This window comes from Equus caballus, chromosome 27 (genome assembly GCF_041296265.1).
Source record: "Equus caballus isolate H_3958 breed thoroughbred chromosome 27, TB-T2T, whole genome shotgun sequence".
NCBI classification, from domain to species: Eukaryota; Metazoa; Chordata; class Mammalia; order Perissodactyla; family Equidae; genus Equus; species Equus caballus.
In genome coordinates, this window is record NC_091710.1 from 28,992,934 (window position 1) to 29,010,641 (window position 17,708).

The 17,708-nt window shown below is 48.7% G+C and overlaps 1 protein-coding gene across 2 annotated transcripts; it reads left to right on the top strand.

Moving 5' to 3' along the window:
- Positions 1–1,495: 1,495 nt before the first annotated feature.
- On the top strand, positions 1,496–7,470 carry DUSP26 (dual specificity phosphatase 26). Of its 2 annotated transcripts, XM_005606332.4 has the most exons (5): positions 1,496–1,880; positions 3,683–3,754; positions 3,861–4,156; positions 5,636–5,850; positions 6,591–7,470. In XM_005606332.4, the coding sequence occupies exons 3-5, from the start codon at positions 3,936–3,938 to the stop codon at positions 6,788–6,790; spliced, it is 636 nt and encodes a 211-aa protein (XP_005606389.1). In that variant the 5' UTR covers positions 1,496–1,880; positions 3,683–3,754; positions 3,861–3,935; the 3' UTR covers positions 6,791–7,470. The 2 variants fall into 2 exon arrangements, with proteins under 2 accessions (XP_005606389.1, XP_001494278.1); XM_001494228.6 differs by lacking the exon at positions 3,683–3,754 and having other exon boundaries at positions 1,505–1,880.
- Positions 7,471–17,708: the final 10,238 nt, after the last annotated feature.

Consider the following 17,708-nt stretch of genomic DNA (forward strand, 5'->3'; position numbering starts at 1 on the left):
TCCAACCTTGTCTACTGCCTTCTCCCTGCTAACTCTTTCCTCCATTCTCCCTCCTCCTCGCCATCCTTAGTGTAGTTTGTTGTCACCGGGAAACACAATAAACTTCCTAGTTATGAAGAAAAATATGAAGCCACTTGAGTTGTAGGTTGACCCCTGGAATGGTTCTGATGAAGATGTTGTCCGTGGACAGTTTCCCTGGCTACCCCTAAACATCTACCCATATTGTCCACAGTATGCTTTAAAGCGTATTTTCCCAACTTTTTGAGAAAAGTACAAGGCAGGGTTGAAACAGGAGTCTTGCTAAAGATTGAGATCAAGTTCATCTACGTCTTCTCAAACTACCAAACTTTAAGACTCTGTCACTTAAAATGAGGTTAGTATGATACATGCCCTTTCACAATTTGATTTGTGACAATTTTTCACCTGGGTTTTCCCGGATCTACCAACTAAAGTTTCTAATTTCCCAGGGAAATTTTTTGTTTTGAATTATCAAGACTTCATGTCTTCGTATAACTGATATAAACAAGAAGGCACACGGAAAATGGAAAGGAATTGCATTTGCTTCTCTAGAGAGGAAAAGGTTAGGAGGAGAGAAAATAATCTTTCGAGGGCAGCCTGTGATGGAACCTCCTCTCCAGCACAGAGCTGACCTGGGGATTGTGTCACTTTCTCTGACCCAGAGATCAAAGCCTGATCTGGATCCCCTGCTGGGAATGTGGTCAATCCTGATTTCAGCCGAAGCTGATACCATCTTCTCATCCTACACCAGGTCCAACCTTATCTATTTCCTCCTTCCTCCTGGAGACAGCTCTCCTGGAGTCCAGGTCCCCCTGATTCTCAACATCATCTGATGACATTCATTATGGCCGCCACCTCCCCCATCACAGGAGCTAGGCACTGGGGAAGGCAACATAGCCTTTGCCTTCAAAGTGTTTACAGTCTTGGAGCTGACAAGGTGCTGGCAGTAGAAAAGTAGTGAAGCTAAACATCACTAGAAGGCAGCAGAGGGGAAGAGGTATGGACATGAATTTCTTGAGAAGTCAGGGAAAGTGGAGTTCACTATGAGCTGAGCTGGTAAAATGGCTTCCCGGTAGAAATCATTCTCCATTGTGTGAGAGGCACCGGTTTACAAAGCCATTATGGATACAAACTTCTGAGCCAGACTGCCAGGGTTTCAAGCTGGATCTGGCAACGACTAGGGTGTGTCCTGGGCAAATTATTTAAGCCTCTCTGTGCCTCAGTCTCCTCCTCCGAAAATGGAAATAATACTACCTACCTCATAGACTTGTAGTGAGGATAAGATGAGTGAAGATAGGTGAAATACATGGTGTACAGTAAATACTAATAAAGATTACTGACTTTTGTTATTTATGACACGGTGTTCTCGAGACTGAGAAATACACAAGTGTACATAATCGTGCCTGTGTAATTAATGTCGGGGAGGAGCGTGTGTGTTTAAGACACTATCTGGGACGACTTGTATAATGTCATCTTTAGGCAAAATGCCTCGTTATTGGCGCAGCTCGAGAAAACACACATCCACACGAGCCTGCATGTGAGGCGGGGCTTCTCCGGCTGCGCGGTGTGTCTGGTCTGTAAACACCGCCGGCTCGGAGCTGGGCGGGCCAGCCCACGCTGCGTGTCCACGCCGACCCCGGGGTGTGAGACTGTGTCCCTGTGTGTCATCGACTGATGTGAGCCCTGCTTCGACGTGCGTGTCATGGCTTAAAAATAGATGCTAATCCGTCAACCGGTCTGGCGGTGGCAGCGCGGCGGCGGGGCGGGGGCAGCACAGCGCGGCGGCGGCAGGAGAGTCATGGCCGTGGGGCTGCCGGCCGCCGCGATCCGCCTCCGGGACTGAGACCCCACCGCGCGCAGAGGTAGAGGGGCTGCGGCGGGTGGGCGCCCTACACCCCCTCCCCCGGGGGGAGGCGTGCAGATCGCGGCTGTGGGGAGCGCAGGGACAGGGACGGGGGCCTGGGAGCCAAGCAAGCTGCGCTCTCCTGGGCTCCCTCCCTCCACGCTCAGCGCCAGGCTGTCTGGGTTGGCAAGGGCTGGGCCGACAGCCATGAACCTGTTACAACCGCGACAACAGACGGAGGGAGGGGGGCTGTAGACCCGGGCCCCTGAAAGCCGGCGGATGGCATTGGAGAATGTCGAGGGGTGTATCCCGGGACAGAATGGGGCTTCTCCACCCCGAAGAGAAAGGTTGTCCCACGGATCTCCTTCCTACACGTAGTCTCTTCCCGCTTCCCTTTACCTTTAAGCATCACCCAGGCAGCAGAAGCTGTTTCCAGAAAAGGTTGTTTTGGAATAAAGTGATGGGATCTTTAGGCCTAAGGAGACAAGGGAGATGATGAGGATGATGGTGATGATGATGGTGGTGATAATGAGGAGGAGGAGGAGGAGGATGGCTGTGGTGCTGTATTTCTTTGCCCCTTCTGATCTAGCCATTGGAAAAACATTTCTCCCTAAACCCCCTAAGATCTAGTCTCCCCTCACCAGTGCTGATCCTAATGCCCCCGCTTCTTAAGCTCTATAAACTGCTGGGTCTCTCCTGGCCTGGGGGAAAGGGAGAGCTGCGCCCTGGCTCAGAGAGTGGGACAGGGACTCAGAGTAGGGGCAGGACAAAGATGGCCTCTCACTGCTGGAGTTTCAGTTGAGGTCCCAGGGGCAGGAGACTTGAGGGGTGGGGGGCGGGTTTCTTTGGCCAGCCCACCGTCTCAGACATGCAGGACCATAGCATGAGGGTGTGGGGGAGTGCTCTTGCTGGAGTCCCCTCTCTGCCTGAGGGTCCCAGGGCAAGTCTCAAGGCTGGCCCTTCCCCGCTCTGCAGTTCTACACTTGGTCCCGTTTTCAGAAGGACCAGCTGTCCGCAGAGAGTCAGAGATTCTCCTGCTACACCCCTCATTGCCAACCCCTTGTGCTTTGTAGGGTCACTTGACTCCAACAGCAACACATGGGTGGCACTTCCAGCCTCCGAGCCCCTGGGCCTGGCAGAATCCCTCCTCCTTTGCCTTCCTCCCCGCTCTCCAGTGCCCCACCCTCTGCCTCGCCTGCACAGGCACACATAGACACAATACTCCAGCCCTGCCTCGACTCAGAAATCCCCACATTAAAGATGAGATTTAAGCCATCATTTCTTTATGTGATCAAAGGAGGGTGGTTGCCTGTTGTGCACATAGATTGGCACCTTCTTTCATTAGCTCATGCATTCAGCAAGTATTTTTTGAAAACTTACACTTCCTCTGTATTGCTCTTCCCCACTCACCACATCCCCCAACATACGCTTACCACAGCAGGCTTCTCTCTGAGGCGGTGGGAGGGCAGGAAGGGGTTAAGGCAGCCTATCTCTCTGGCACTGAGGAGGCAGGCTTGGCCTAGGCCATGGCCTCAGCTGCTAGTCTCCCTGCTAATTCTCTCCGGATGGCTCCAAAGCCACCCCACCCCCCATCCCAGCTCCCTAGCCTCTCTGCCTGTCGCCCCAGGCAGATGAGACCCAGACTTGGGCTGGCAAGAGCTCCAGCAGTGGGCACTGCCACCCAAATACCAAATGTTTGTTTGTGTTTATGCATGTATGTTGGGAGTGGGGGTGGGGTGGTGGAGCAGAAACCCAGCAGCTGGGCTGCTCCCTCTCCCCGTAAACAAGGACATGTGACTCTCCCACCTCCTTGCATGGCAGAGCCGAAGAGCAGGGAGAAAGGAGCTGCCGCAGCTGAAGAAGATAATCCTGAAGGCCCCACCAGGGCCAGAGGTAGCTTCCTTGCGAATCTTCTCCCCAGGGTGCAGCCCAGTTGGCAGGAAGGGAAGCAGCCACTCTGGACTCACTCAGGTGTATCTCACATCCCTGCCTCTTCCAGCAACAGCTACCTGGAGACTGACCCACCATCACCGCAACCACCCCTGCAGCTGCCACGGTTTCTGCCACCTCTAAGATGTGCCCTGGTAACTGGCTCTGGGCCTCCATGACTTTTATGGCTCGCTTCTCCCGGAGTAGCTCAAGGTCTCCTGTCCGCACTAGAGGGGCCCTGGAGGAGATGCCAACTGTTCAACATCCCTTTCTCAATGTCTTTGAGTTGGAGAGGCTCCTCTACACAGGCAAGACAGCCTGTAACCATGCAGATGAGGTCTGGCCAGGCCTCTACCTCGGAGACCAGTATGTACCTGGCAGACTGGGACCATGGCTGAGTGTGTGTGTGCATGTGTGTGCACGTGTACGTGTGCATGTATGTGTGTGCATGTGTGTGTGCATGCAAGAAGAAAAGAGAAGGGTGGCAGAGAGGGTGGGTTGCGTTGTTGATTCCAGGTTGAGGATGGGGTGGAGGGGGCTTGGGCAGAGAATGGAGGCTGGAGGGTTTGGGGGAATTTGAACACGATGGTTGATATACCCATCTCTTGACAGAAAGACTATGTTTGAGTAAGAATATCATTCATTTAGCAAGTATTTATTGTTGAGTGCTAATGCTATGTCCCAGATGTAATAGATGACTTCTCTGACCTTCCATCTATTGTGCTATGGCTCAGAAAAAAGTAGTCACTGGGAACCAGGTACAGTGGGTAGAAAGCCAAAGGGTTGACCAAGCAAAGCCGCAGTGTGTGCAGAGGTTCTGCAAGAAGGGGGCTGTGGCAAGAAGAGCGTCGAAGGAAGAGTGGTCCCCACTTCTCACTCTCAAGGGCTTTATAGTACACACGGAGTTTTTCACATGCATTTTCTCTCTTAATCTTCGCAACAGCCTTGTGAGGTAGGTACCACTACCCCCAGGCTACAGATGAGGAAACTGAAGCTCAGAGAAGTTGTGACTGGCCCAAGGTCACACGGGTCGTAAGTAGCAGAGCCAGGACTTGAAGGTTCAAGTTCAGTGCTCTTTCTACTTGAGGAGTTTGCACTGGACAGGGCGTTTGCCCTGAGTATGACCATGTTGCCTGAGAGGTGTCTACCACTAAGCTGAGAGGTGTGGGCCACCTGAACCCCTGAAGGTGACATCATCAAACAGGGTAAATGTGAGCAAGGAATAACTGGTAAAACACAAGAAGCTTCTGGGTGTCCAAGAGAGTATATGGTACCGAGGCAGTTAGGCGTGGGAACAAGTGTCAGAATCGTATCGTCTCAAGGTTCGTGGGGATGTTAAATGTGAGTGCGTCCAGCAGCCCAGCTGATGTCCACATCCCCCACTGCATCCATGCCTACACATTGACCTCCTCTCTGCCTGAATACCCTGGGACAAGAACTCACTCTCTTTCTCAAGGTGCTCCAATCTTTCTTCAGCTAGATCCCACTGTTAGAATGTACTTCCTCACATGAAGTACAGATCCAGCAAATGCTTCCTATAGATCAAGCAAAATTCTGCTGTCTCAGCGCACTCTTTCAGTATTTCACTATGACTATTGTCCACCCACCCCCTTAGTCTTTTCTTCTCCAGGTAAAACCTCCCCAGTACTTTCCACCCTTGCTCAAGGACCAGACTCCAGGTCATTGCCCATCTTGGTTCCTCCCTTATGGGTCATCAGTAAGGAAAGCAGAGGCCTGGAGCCGATGATATTAGCTAGGCAGTGGACAGGGTAGGGACAAGGGCTTCTCTCTCCATGGCCTAACTTCCCCACTCTTCCTCTAACCTCTAACCTCTACTCGATGCAGGGACATAGCTAACAACCGCCGCGAGCTCCGCCGCCTGGGCATCACCCACGTCCTCAATGCCTCACACAGCAAGTGGCGAGGCACACCCGAGGCCTATGAGGGGCTGGGCATCCGCTACCTGGGTGTCGAGGCCCATGACTCGCCAGCCTTCGACATGAGCATCCACTTCCAGACGGCTGCCGACTTCATCCACCGGGCGCTGAGCCAGCCGGGAGGTAGGAGGGAAAGCAAGAAAGAGGGAAGGAGCGATGGACGTTGAGTTAGGGAACAGCCCAAGGGCTCAAGAACGAAGAGAGAGAGACTTTAATGACATGACAAAATGCTCGGGCAAGAAAAATACTCTCTCAACCATTTTTTAAAGGCAATACATAAATAGACGAGAAGGAAATAATCCAAAATGTTAAGAGAGGGGCAAGTTGCTCCTGGATGGTGAGATTATGGGTGATATATTTTTCAATTTTTTGCCTCTTTACATATTTCTATACTTTCCAATTATTTCTACCTTGAGTATGTCTTGCTTCAGTGATGAGAAAATATATATATATATAAATAAAAATATATTAAACACTACCCCAATAAATGGTTGATAGAAACAGCAAGATAGAAGGGTGGGGGAGATGAGGAAGGGCCAGGTTAGAGACAGGGCGTTTTCCCCGGATGCACTTGGCAAATATACACTGAGTCCCTGCTCTGGGAGAAGCTCGGTTTTACGTTAGTGATGAGTCTCTTGAAGCCCTTTTGGGGGTTCATGGACGCTGAGCTGCTGCCTGTTCTCCATCTCATTCATCCATTTGCCGGGATCTGCATTCTCATCCCCCTTGACTGCACCCCCTCCCATCTCCATGCACCTCTGCTCACCTGTCTTCTTCCTCACCTGTCTGTGTAGCCCTCTCCCTAGTCTCTTCCAACCCACCACAAACAGTCCCCCAGCTGTCTCTTGTGTCTGTCCTCACAGGGAAGATCCTGGTACACTGTGCTGTGGGAGTGAGCCGATCTGCCACCCTGGTGCTGGCCTACCTCATGCTGTACCACCACCTCACCCTCGTGGAGGCCATCAAGAAGGTCAAGGACCACCGAGGCATCATCCCCAACCGGGGCTTCTTGAGGCAGCTCCTGGCCCTGGACCGCAGGCTGCGGCAGGGTCTGGAGGCATGAGGGGAGGGGAGGGAGGTCAGGCCAGGTGTGTGGGTCCCTGGTCCCCAGCTGGAGAGAGGAGGCTCAGGTGGCAGGTAGTAGGAAGCCCAGATAACCCTCCTCTCCTGTAAGCAGGAGAGCGAGAGGGCTTGGATGCGGCCCCAGGCCACTGTTGCTATTTGTTGGGAGGGCATAGGGAGTGAGGTTGGGCAGGGTGGTGGGCACCCAGGAGGGAGCTGACCAGGGAGAGGAGCAGTTAGGCTATAGGTCAAAGTGGTCCCAGGATTTGGACACCGCTGGATTCCAGCCAGGTTGCTCCAGGAGTTCACGGTCCCTTCCCCTCTTTGTGCTCAAGTGTTCCCCTCTCTCACTTATTAAAACAAAAAGGCCGACCCTGTCCTGTGCCTGTGAAGGGAGTCAGGGATGCGGCCAGCATGAATGTGATGGTGTAGATTTGTGTGGAGACAGTAGTGTAGAGACAGACGGTGCAGAGATGCTGTGAAAGCTGTGAAACCAGAGGGAGAAACCTACAGACTTGTTACTCCAAGCCCGGGAAGAGGAGGTGTGGGAGGGTTGGCACTGTGCCCGTGGGTGCTGGTCATGGCCAATTACTGCAGAGGTGCGTGACTGAGAGTCTCTAGATGATCACTCGCTTGCTAGATCCAAGTGTTCCAAGGAAAAATAAAGATGGTGGACACGAAGGCGCCTCTTGAAGTCATTGACAGCTTGAATGCGTTCCCCACCTATCTTCAGAGAACCCCAGCCTTGCTGGTGTTAGCAACAGTTCCTGACTCCCTCATGTTGGCCATAAGCCCCTACTAACCTTTAAGTCTCCCCCAGTGCTTGTGGGGAGTTTTCTCCCGAGTCCAATTTGACGCTCCTGCGACAAGTGAAATCTCGAACTGTTATTTCCAGCTATGTCCACACAGGGGCAGCAGAGGACCAAAAACTTGAGGTTTGCAACCACTTTTGTGCAGTGGCTCAAAAGGGACAGCCTCCATCTCCCAAGCTTAAAATAGGTCTCTGTTCACAAGCTCAGATGTGTAAGAAATATAACTTTATTTTCAAAGAGTCAACCTAATTCCTCTGTCAAGTCCCCATTCTGGTGGGATAGCAGAATATTGTCTTAAATCAATTCCAGCCCCAAATCCTACAATCAGAGGTTAGGTTTAGCCTAATACCAAGGAATTGGAGGGGAGGAAAGAAGGGTAATTATAACTGCTTCCTCTTTCTAATCTTTCCAGGTTTGCCTCAGAGGAAGGTAATATAATCTCCTTAGTAAACTTAGTCAAAAATTCTACTCAACGACCAGAGGGAATAGCACAGTCTTTCTGTTACCCAACCGCCAAACTGCCAAACACCACATTCCTCCTTTTAAACAAGACATGTTCCCAGAACAGGATAGCTGCCTGAGTGGGAGAAGAGGATGGGATGGAAGAGAAAGTGAAAAATACGGGGGGAAAATCACTTAATATATCTAAGGTATATATCCTATCCCAAAGTACGGAAACTCAGAATCTCAAAGCTGGAAGCTGCCTTCTTAGGTGATCCATGTCTACTCTCTGACAAGGTATAAATAAATCACCTTTTCAATATCTTTGATGATAGTCATCAAGCATTTGCTTGGACACCTTTGTTGGGAGGGAACACTATATAACTCCCACACCATTTTTCCAGCTCTCAATATGGGAAAGCTCTAATGTTACAAGTGCATCATGCAGTCATGTTACAGTGGTAGTGAGATGAGGCTGAAAGACCTGGCAGCCTAGGATCCCTGGCCCAGCTGGAGTACACAGCAGTCAGGGCACTGCATGGTTACATGCAGTAGTGCTGTCTACTTCTACAGGGTTGCCACGGGCATTTGCTTAGACATGAGATATAAAGCTCCGAGCACAGCCAGTAGCTAATAAGTCTTCTTCCTCTTGCTCCTGCTCTCATGACAGCCCTTCCCATGGTTGGGAGCCAGCTCTCCTGTGTCCTCCTACTTTCAGCCTAATGGCTCTGACTGTTTCCAAGAGTCTGCATTTGTCATGTTCCAAGTTTCCTCCCCAGTCTTGCCAATATTGGCAGCTCTTTCTCATGGTGGCAACCAGAGCTGGTCTTAACGCTTCCAGATGGAAGATGGAAGGCCAGCAAGACCTATTGACTTCAGTCTCAAACTTTGGTTACTGTTGAGGGACAAATTTATCTAAAGGATAGAGTGAGGTCTTCATTAGGAATGTTGATTCTAAATAAAATGCACTGATTCCCCGTGCAGACCATAGGAGAGAGCACTTATGTATAACTGAAAAAACAGAAACAAAAATAACTCAAGTTCCTAGAGGGACTGACGTAGCTAATGATCTGACCAGTAGAGAATACAGTAGAACTGTCACCTCTCGTTTTCCGGTCTAGAAAATATATTACTTCTAATGTAACCTACAGCCACAACCATATTTGCACGGTCTGAATGTGCCTCAGCTACATCCACTAGACTTCTTTCAAGTTGAATAATTTGAGAATTTAATTCTAACTTCTAGTAGAGAGATATTGCTACTACAGTATATTTGACCAAAGAACAGGCTTCCAGATTATCCTCACAGAGCAGATTAGGTATTTTTATTCTTTTGTGTGTATGAGGAAGATGCTCCCTGAGTTACCGTCTGTTGCCAATCTTCCTCTTTTTCCTAAGGAAGATTGTCGCTGAGCTAACATCCGTGCCAGTCTTCCTCTATTTTGTATGTGGGATGCCACCACTGCATGGCTGATGAGCAGTGTGTCGCTCCATGCCCAGGATCCAAACCCACAAACCCCAGGCAGCCGAATTGGAGTGCAGGAACTTAACCACTATGCCACTGGGCCAGCCCCTATATTTTTATTATTTAAGAAAGCCATATTATGACTATGCCCAGGCACTCTTCCATCTTTACAGATATCAACTTACTGAATCCTCATCAAAACCCCATGAAATAAGTGTAATTGCCATTGCTTAGGAAGAGGGCGATTGAAGTGAAGTAATTTTCCCAAGGACACATAAATAGTAAGGGGAAGAGCCAGGATCCGAACCTGATGCTCTGGCTCCAGAATCTGTGTGTGTAACCGTCATGCTGCTGTGCCTCACCTCCCTCTAACTCCACCATTTGAGACTGTAAGTGTGCGTGTGTGTGCACACACACGCACATGACGGGGACCTAGATGATTCAAGGGAGAGAAGGGGGGCCACAGCCTGGTCATTGCACAGATAGAATCAGACCTATCCTCCAAAGGGGCTGAGGGTGACACCTGTCACAGGTGGGTCTCGCTCTGACCTGCCAAAACCAAGGTTGAAAGTCCAGTCTCCCACATTTTGCTCTGGGGCAGTTGACTGTTTGAACCCAAGCAAAGGAGTTGAAAATGAAGAGGAATAAATGTGCTCTTGTTAAATGCAGCCTGTGTTTCCAGCCAGCTGAGCCTCGCCCCTTGGGAGCTGCGACCCAAAGCAATCTTGTCATCCTGCCCTGCTCCTGCCCTTTACCGCCTCCAGCCTCGGCTCTATGATTTGACTCAAACCCTTGTGGCAGGCCCGGGAGCCTTGCCACCTCTGGGAGATGGAGGAATGTTCACCAGCCCTTCATCCCTGTAACTAATCCTGGCTGAGGAGTTCCACAGGGAGAGGCAGCTGAGAGAAGACTGCCGCCTCTGAGCCCCAAGGTAACAGATGGAGCTGCAACCAGGGACGTGGCTGAGAATTCTACTGGCTAGAGAGGGCTCAAGGCGGCTGCACCCAAGGACCCCCGCTAGAAACGACCCCTTAAAGAAAAGGCAGCCTGAAGAGAGGGAGAGTGGGCCAGGTGAGAAGGGAAGATAAACCCTGTTTGTCATAGGTTTCTGTCCTCAGAGGAAGGAGGAAGAGCAAAAGATCCAAAAGTTTTGGGGAGAGCCCTGTTCATACCCTAATGCCTGGAACCCAAGCTGTTACCTCATGTGGCAAAAGGGATTTTGCAAATGGGATTAAAACCACAACCTGGAGATTGGAGGTGACACTGGATTCTCTGGGGAGCACAGTCATGTGAATCCTAAAAGCAGAGAACCTTTTCAAATTGTACTGAGAGATTTGTTGTGAGGACTGGCCTCGGATGCTGGCTTTCAAGACAAGGAAGAGGGCCGTGAACTAAGGAATGCGGGCAGCCTCTAGAAGCTGGAAAAGGCAAGAAAGTGGATTCTTCCCTCGAAACTGCAGAAGGAAACGCAGCCCTGCTGACGGGGCTTGTTTTTAGCCCAGTGAGACCCACGTCAGATTTCTGATTTACACAAGATAATAAATTTCCATTGTTTAAGGCATTAAGTTTACGTGATTTGTCCCAACAGGGATAGGAAACTAATGAAGCCAGGTTCCTGAGGGGTACTGTAAATATTCAGTAAGAACATGTTTCCCCTTTGACCTTGTTCCCAACACAGACACTGATGAAAAGAAGTTAATCCATGCATCATTATCAGTTTTTTAACTTGCCATTTTCTTGTTTAACCTGAGGGTTGACTCAAGAGTCACAAGGATTTATGAGCTTGTTTTGCAGAAGAAAAAGAAGGCGTTTAAGAAAGCTACAACCACCAGATAACCAGCCCCCAGATGCTGATGATACCCAGAAGTCTGCTTCTCCAAGGGCTTATCTGGAGTGAAAGAAATACGGACTTCCCCTTTGTTTCTCTGAAACTCCTCCTCTCAAACCCCTCAGCTCTATAAAGACCCCCTACTTTCTTCTTTCATTAAGGTGGATTTGAGAGAACCTGTCTTCCTGCCTTCTCATTTTGGCCAATTGGAATAAACCTTTCTCTACCTCCAAGCACCAGTGTCTCAGTGATTGGGTTACTGCGAATTGGGCACATGAATTTGAGATTAAGAGGTTTGGTATCACTAATACAAGCCCCTTGACTCACCATGAAGACCTTTCCCCATGAATATCTAGCCACTGGCTAAGAATGCCACAATTAATCTCTAACGTGGTTTTAAAAATTGAGAACTGGGGCTAGCTGAGTGGTGTAGTGGTTAAGTTGGCGCACTCCACTTCAGCAACCTACAGTTCATGGGTTCAGATCCCGGGCACAGACCTACGTCAAGCCATGCTGTTGCAGCATCCCATGCAGAAGAACTAGAAGGACTTACAACTAGGATATACAACTATGTACTGGGACTTTGGGGAGAAAAAAATTGAGAACTGGTGATGCACAGTACACGGAGGAAGATTCATCTGGCAAGGGCTTTACATCAGGGTAGCAAACAGGGAACCTGGGAGCAAAACTCCCCAGCGGAGGATGTTCTGTTTTCCTGCAATGTTTCGATACCAGGAAACGTTAAACAAAATGTGCATTTTCAGTTTCTCTTAAAAAATTGAAAGGGAGAGTGAGTCCACATTCACACATGACAATAGTCTGCGTAGGGTCTGCCTCATTTAGATAAGGTAATGCCTGCTCTCCAGTTCATCACGACCCATCACTGTCTGTTTTCTTACACTGGACCTGCTTCACTCCTTAAGATTATTTACCTACAAGCCCTGGGATAAATCAACCCCCCACCACTGTATCCTAAAGTCTTACCCAGAAATGTAACATACTCCTCATCCTAAGAAGCCCAGAGTCCTAAGAAGTCCACTTCTCCATCTTGTCCCAATCCCCACCCCATCCCTGGCCATTCTTAGAATGTTCTGTTTATGGGCGGTGGTCACTGGCCTTCAAAATGGCCTGGGATTGTTCCCCTGATTTGGCAGACACTTAAGCCCTCTGCCAGATTCCTATTCAGCATCTGGAGCTGGCCTGAGAGAAGGTGGCTGGCACACTCTCTCAGGAAGGAACCTTGGAAGCAAGTGAAAGAGGCCCAGCCCTGTCCTCGGGAAGCAGGGAGGGGGGTGTTTATCAGTGCGGGAGCCAGCTTCTGAGTCCGCAGACTCACAGAAAGGAACCCTCTCCTCTAGGTAACTTCCCTGAGGCAGTTTGTGTTTTTGAGAATTCTGAGATTGATTTGGGTAGGGAAAAGTCAGAGGGGAGAGGCCTCTCCTCCCTGGTCCCTGGGGTTGACTCACAAACTGGGTCAGGACTGGGCAAGTCCACATTCCCCATCTATGGCCTTGACAGAGCCTGAGCTCCTAATTCCAGTTGAGGCCAGTGGCAGCCCAGAAGAGGACAAAGCAAGAGAGTTGGTAAGAATATCAACCTGGGGAGTCTGCTCCAAGAATCTCCACGTCCCCACCTGAGGGGTGGACCATGAGTCTAAGTTGTACTGGCCAATCAGAACACTCCTTCCTGGCCCCATGCCGGCACCTCGGCCCTTGGTCCAGGGATGGAGGGACCCTCACTTGCATCAAGAAAAAAGAAAGCTATGTCACAAGACGAGGAAAGGGGTGAAAGGAAGTGAGGTGAGGCTGGACACCCCAGGCAAAGGCTCATTCCACTTTTCTCTGACAATAGATGTTAGGTAAAATAAGCTCTCAGCTGCCAGGCAAGACAAGGCTGTGATCCAGCCCAGCTCAGGGCACAGGTGAATGATTGCAACCTCAAAAATACCAGAACTGGAAGGGATCCAGGAACTTCTCATTCAGTGATTTTCCGATCGTGCTTCACGGAGCCCTAGCATTTCACATAGCTTTCATGGGGCCACAGACGTGCAGGGGGCATGGGGTGACAAACCCCACGGTGATTCAAAAAGAGCGGCTCTGTTTTTATTTCTTTTATACACACAGGTTCTGTTTTTAAATATTATTTAATACAACATTCTGCTACTAAAAAAAAAAGGTTTGGAAACCACGAGTCTTATCCAATCTTTCACTTTATAATTGAAAAAACTGAGCCCTGGAGAGGTGAATAACTGGAAGTCACAGAGGAGGCACTAACAACAGGACTGAGGAATGGGGAGACTGCTTGGCGTCCACCAGATTCCATTCTCCACTTCTTCTTGTTATTAATAGAACTGCCCTCAGCCTATTCCGACTCATGACTGTCCAGCTAGAGACCGTTCCCCAGCCTCCTCTGCAGACAGGTGTGACCATGTGACTAAGTTCTCACCAGGGGAATGGAAACAAAAGTAATGCTCTATTTCTTACCAAAAAGTGCTGTCCCCCACTCCCTTGGGGTTGGAACAAAAGATATGTAACTGATAAGCCAGCTTCTACTGTATGAACAAGGAACACATCTTAGGACAGGGCCAAGCAGCCAGAGAAAAGAACCTGGGTCTTTGGGTGGCTTCATGAAGCAGAACCACCTCCTTCCTTTGGAATATTCATGAGACAGAAATAAACTCAATTGTCTGAGCCTCTGTATTTTTATGTCTGTTTGTGCAGTGGCGGTATTATTTATCTATTGCTAAATAACAAATTATCCCAAAACTCAGTGGTTTAAAACAATAAACATCTGTTGTCTCCAAGTTTCTGTGGGTCAGGAATTCAGGGGCAGCTTAACTGTGTGGTTTTGTCTCAGGGTCTCATGAGGTTGCGGCCAGGGTGCTGGCAGGGCCTCGTCACTGAAGCATGACTAAGGCTGAAATACCCACTTCCGAGCTTCTCCAAAGGTGAGTGTCTTTGTCACAAAACTCCTGGCTTCCCTAGAGCAAGTGATCTGAGAGAGAGAGAAGGAAACCGCAGGACATTTTTGTGACCCAGTCTTCAGAGTCAAGCACCGTCACCTCCCATTCTATTTGTTAGGAGTCTGAAAGTCCAACCCAGTCTTAAGGGAATGGGAACTAGGCTTCACCCCTTGAAGGGGGAATATCAAAGAACTTGTAGGCATGTTCCCAAAACCACCATAGTGGCTTAGCTTGTATCCTAATTAATACATTAGATCTACTGGCTCCTAGTCCTGTGCTCCTTCTGAGCCATGACACTTCATAATGTAGTTCAACGACAACTATAACTAACATTTATTGGTACAAGCCCTAATTTTCCAGGTGGCAAAACTAAGGTTTAACATTGTTATTACCATGCCAGACTCTACAGCGGGAGCATGTTTTGTGGAAAGAGACCAAGTTTGGTTGAAATTCTGTCACCAACACTTAAAGAGCTACGTGATTCTGGGGAAGACCTAAACTTCTTGGGCTTCCATTTTATCATACAGGAAAGTAGAAAATAATAACACCTGAAGGGTTATGGTGAGGGATAAATGAAAATATGGGACGTGCTGAGCACAGGGCGTGGCCTGCAGTGGGCAGTCAGTAAAAGACGGTACTCTCCCCTCCTCTGCTTTTTTCTTGAATCTCCACTCTCATAAATGAAACCATTCAGCTCCAGCCTTGAGGATTGGTTTCATTCCAGAAATCCAAAGACACGGGAGGACTGTGAAGAATTCCTGAGAACTAGGTTAGCCTGAACCCCATAGCCTCTGTTTCTTTCCAGGTTCCCCATACTTAGAGAGCATCAGGGGATGCTTAAGAGATACTCAGGGAAAAGCCCCAGACATTATCCCAGAACTGACCCAACCTCTGGAGCAAGAGAGAAAGATTTGCCTCTGAGTCACACCAATGCCTTTTTCTCCTATTGGACTTCCCATGTGGGTTGGGAGCTAGGGTAGGGAGTGGGGAAATTGCTACCTCTCTTTCTTAGAGAACACAGACCAGAACCTGGGGGCCTTGCTGGGCAAATAATGAACAACACCCTTGGCAAAGAGTTACATCAATTCCCTAAAAGCATCCTGGTACTGAGACCTCCATGGTATATGGTGAGAGGAAGGCCAAATCTTTTAAGAATTTTAAAATGAGTGAAGGGCCTCATTTGCCCAAATATGCTATGAACAACTTTCAACCCTTTCAAAGAATTGCATGTTCCTCTCATAAAAACTCTTTTCTTAAGAAATGAAAGTTGGGGGAAATGTCACAACAAGAGAAATAACATTCTCTTCCCTATTTTAGGGCAGGATTTTGGGGCCCATGGAAGAGGGAGTCTCTTACTAAAGGTGAAATGAGGTGATGAAGGCTTCTGGCCCCACGCTCCTCCACTGAATTAGCTGTCTCTCCCCGAAGTGTTTCTCTAGTGTTTGCAAGCCATAAAATGAGGGGGCTCAGGGGGTGGACTAGAGGATGTTAGGGTGGGGCAGTGGAAATAAAGAGAATCCCTGACTCCCAAGAAGTTTTTCTGGATGCCTCGTATTACCTTTCCCTCTTTCCATGGGAGACGTAGGAACGTAATTCTATTTCAGATTTCTCAAGCGGCTTTGAATGTATTTCTCTAGTGTTTCAGTTTCTTCCTCAGTAAAATAACCAGACTTGTTTTCCTGACTCATAGGAAGCAAGAAGCTGGGGGTATGAACCATCATGTCACTGGCGGGGGTGTTGAGTTATCTGAACTGTATTGACATAATGTGAGAAATCAGCTTGTCTTTGATAGCACCTTCAGCCTAGGAAAATGCTGGGATTGAATGAACCTTTTCAGGGATGCCCAAGACCAATGTCCTTCAAACTCTACCTCCCAAACTCAGCTGTCTTCTCGGGGGCTGCCCTATGGCCACAACGGCCAAGAGGGATGAAGGTGTGAGATTGGGAAGGGATGCGTTGGGTTTTCCAAATTAGAGTCCTTCAGTGCCTCAGGAGACCCTACTGAATGCTTAAAATGTCGGGCTTAAAACATAAATTGTGGGCCGGCCCTGTGGCCGAGTGGTTAAGTTTGCACGCTCTGCTGCGGTGGCCCAGGGTTTCGCTGGTTCAGATCCTGGGCGCGGACACAGCACCGCTCGTCAGGCCACATTGAGGCGGCGTCCCACATCCCACAACTAGAAGGACATGCAACTAAGATATACAACTATGTACCAGGGGTGATTTGGGGAGATAAAGCAGAAAAAAAAAAAACAACCCATAAATTGTTATAGAACATTCTGTCTAATGACTGTCCTCATGGTCCAGGTAGGTGCCACTCGAGATATTCAGTGTCCTAATTGATCAGCTCTATCTCCAGGAGAACTTTCATTGTTCCTACCTTCAAGGCGTCTTCACACCTGGGGTCCTTAGTCTAAGTACAGGGGTGAGGGAAGAGGTATTCCTCATTTCCTGTCAATGTTCCCGTCAAAGGCTCTCCCTCTTTCGCAGTTGTGCCCTGCAGGTCCCTAGCAGGAACTCCATAATGCAATTAGGCTCACCTATCAACACCTCTCCCCTGAGCCAATGAATAGAAAGAACTATTGGCTAAGTAATAATTATACATATTTTTTAATCCTCTACCCTGTACTTAGAACATGGCTTCAATTGTATGGTAATTTATACACAGGCATGTACATACATCCATTCCAAAAATACTTAATGAACCAGACCCTGGAACCACCACAAAAGTGGTTCATACTCTTGAAAAATCACTTAAGAGGAGGGCTCATGAAGGGATCAAATTCAGGAAATCACATAATTATCTTTATCATCCCACAGCACACTACACTGTACATGCAACACGTTGAAAGAGATGCAGAGAGGGAAAAGATGACAATGGTGAGCCTCAGAAGAGGTGAATTTTTAGGCGAATCTTACCAAATGTCAGGCACAGAAAGTAAATAGGGCATTCCAAACATAAGAAATACTACGTACAAAATCACAGTCCAGAGGGAATATACTGTGTTCAAGAAACAATAGCAGAAGCTTCATAGCTGATGAACAGCGTGTAGGGTAGAAGAGTGCACTGGTGTTAGAAAACAGGCCGAGGCCAGACTGGAACGATTTGAACACCACAATCTAGAGTTTCACTTTACCCTGTAAACACCAGGGACCAATAGTTATTAAGCAAGGGAAATAAATGATCAAATTGATGTTTTAGAAACATAAGTCTGGAGCCAGCAGAGAGGACGGACTTGAGAGGAAGATCAGAGCATTATTCCTCTCAGCATAACTGCCTGAGAATTTTGGGGGACAAGCCATGTTCAATGAACATTTCTGGGCCTCACCTTTAATACTGAATCTGAATCTCTAAGCTCCAGGCCTTGAATTTGCATATGTAACACCTCTAACATAACAGTCATTCTCGTGGAC

What these genes read in the sequence shown, in the direction of transcription:
- DUSP26 (XM_005606332.4), top strand. Translation starts at nt 3,936, where the DNA reads ATGTGCCCTGGTAACTGGCTCTGGGCCTCCATGACTTTTATGGCTCGC. An exon ending in GGCCTCTACCTCGGAGACCA is followed by an intron (nt 4,157 to 5,635) that starts GTATGTACCTGG and finishes TACTCGATGCAG; the next exon opens with GGACATAGCTAACAACCGCC. An exon ending in GGCGCTGAGCCAGCCGGGAG is followed by an intron (nt 5,851 to 6,590) that starts GTAGGAGGGAAA and finishes CTGTCCTCACAG; the next exon opens with GGAAGATCCTGGTACACTGT.